The sequence below is a fragment of the Seriola lalandi genome, unplaced genomic scaffold (assembly GCF_002814215.2).
Source record: "Seriola lalandi dorsalis isolate HSWRI2012SDOR001 ecotype SW California unplaced genomic scaffold, Sedor1 jcf7180002054912, whole genome shotgun sequence".
Classification (NCBI taxonomy): domain Eukaryota; kingdom Metazoa; phylum Chordata; class Actinopteri; order Carangiformes; family Carangidae; genus Seriola; species Seriola lalandi.
The window spans coordinates 389,228-390,928 of NW_019525464.1; the positions used below are offsets into that span (position 1 = coordinate 389,228).

The 1,701-nt window shown below is 37.9% G+C and overlaps 1 protein-coding gene across 1 annotated transcript in view; it reads right to left on the reverse strand.

Moving 5' to 3' along the window:
• Positions 1 to 14: 14 nt before the first annotated feature.
• The window catches only part of LOC147817711 (uncharacterized), a 3,521-nt gene continuing 1,834 nt past the window's right edge, over positions 15 to 1,701 (reverse strand). Inside the window, exons 4-5 of the mRNA XM_087169751.1 lie at positions 1,652 to 1,698; positions 15 to 359 (exon numbers count right to left, since the gene is read on the reverse strand). Of these exons, the coding sequence (XP_087025877.1) occupies positions 209 to 359; positions 1,652 to 1,698 (198 nt within the window). The 3' untranslated portion in view covers positions 15 to 208. The remainder of the gene's footprint in view (positions 360 to 1,651; positions 1,699 to 1,701) is intronic.

Consider the following 1,701-nt stretch of genomic DNA (forward strand, 5'->3'; position numbering starts at 1 on the left):
ATGTATATTTTCTTTTTGTTATTCTTTATTATCCTAAAGCTGCAATGTTAGAAAGTGAAAAGTGTGACATTGGAATATATAAAGTATAGTCTTCAGCAGAGTCAAACACATACGCAGAGCTACGTTTTTAACAAACATACAAGAGCAGTCTTCACTAAAAAAGCTTTGCATTATCAAAGCTCACACTTTAAAACTTTTTTTGACAGTGTCATGCCATTTCTTCACAGATCCACCGCAAGACAGAACCACACGGCATATCATTCCAATGTGCGCTCCCATCATGTCCGAGATGTGCGCAGTCCTCCTCACCAAACTTTGGGTCTCCACCACCATTATCAGGCTGCTTTTCTGCCCAGTACCTGGGAGGTCAGGGAACAAGAGCATCATGGCACTGTTCATCTCGTACAGGCAAACCTCACAGACGTTTAACTCTGAAATGGATTGAATCATACATATCTGCAAGATCTCAGTGTGTTGGATACAGAACATGAAGTCACCTTCACGTAACAACAATCTAGGGGTACCGCAGGGGTCGGTCCTAGGTCCATTGCTTTTCAGTTTGTTTATAAATGATCTGCCAAGCTCTTGTCCTTCGCATGTCACCTGCCAAATGTATGCCGATGATGCTGTTCTGTATGTCCATGCAAACGATAAAATATATGCTGCACAAGAACTGACGGATGCTTTGACAAATGTGTACAATTGGCTTGAGAAATCCCAACTGTACTTGATCATATCCAAAACTGTATGTATGTACTTCTCAAAGAGAGCAAATTCTGACAGCGATCCTAAAGTTTTAGTACATGGTAAAACAATCGAGGTGGTACAACAGTTTAAATACTTAGGAGTTACTCTTGACTCGCATCTTCTTTTTAAACGACAGATAAAAAACACTGTGAATAGAATTAAGTTTAACTTGTCCAAGTTCAGGTTTATTAGAAATAACCTAACCCCTGAGGCAGTTAAAATGTATTTTGACAGTATGATTATGTCACACCTGTCCTATTGCGTAACAAGCTGGGTGTCGGCTAGTAAGACAACACTAAAGCCAATTGAAACAGTCTATAAACAAGCTTTGAAAGTATTAGACAAAAAAAACGAAAACGTACCATCACTGTCAGATATTAAAAAAACATGAGCGTTTAAACTGGGAAAATATTGTTTGTATATTGTATATACTGTTGTTTATTGATTTTATTATTTCACGTTGTTAACATCAACCTGCCAAAGGGACTGCAGATGGAAATTAGCCGCTTGGCTATAATCTGGCATATTTACATGTATATGTTCATAAATATGCACTGTCCCTTGTTTTTAAATAAATAAACTCCAAACTGATTTTTATTGGGATCCATACAGGTGTAAATAGCTGAATAGCTGCCGCATGACTATTTTCACCCAGGTGCAAACAGACACTGTTGTTTTTATTAGTCGTGTGTTATTTCTGTTTGCCGGCTGTGTTTGTCTGATTACGAATGTTTTTTTTGTTCTCAGGTCTCTCATGAAGAATAGATCTCATTCTCCTGATTAAAGTAAAAATAAAGTAAATAGAAATTTTGTTTGTCACATGTTGTAACTGTCGATCCAGATCATCTTGTACCCTTTTTGTTTGTTTACATTACTTGTGTCAATAAAGTAAAAACAGTCTCACGTCAGGTTCAGTGGAGTTCCATCCACCCATTTCCAGACCCCCTCCTCCTC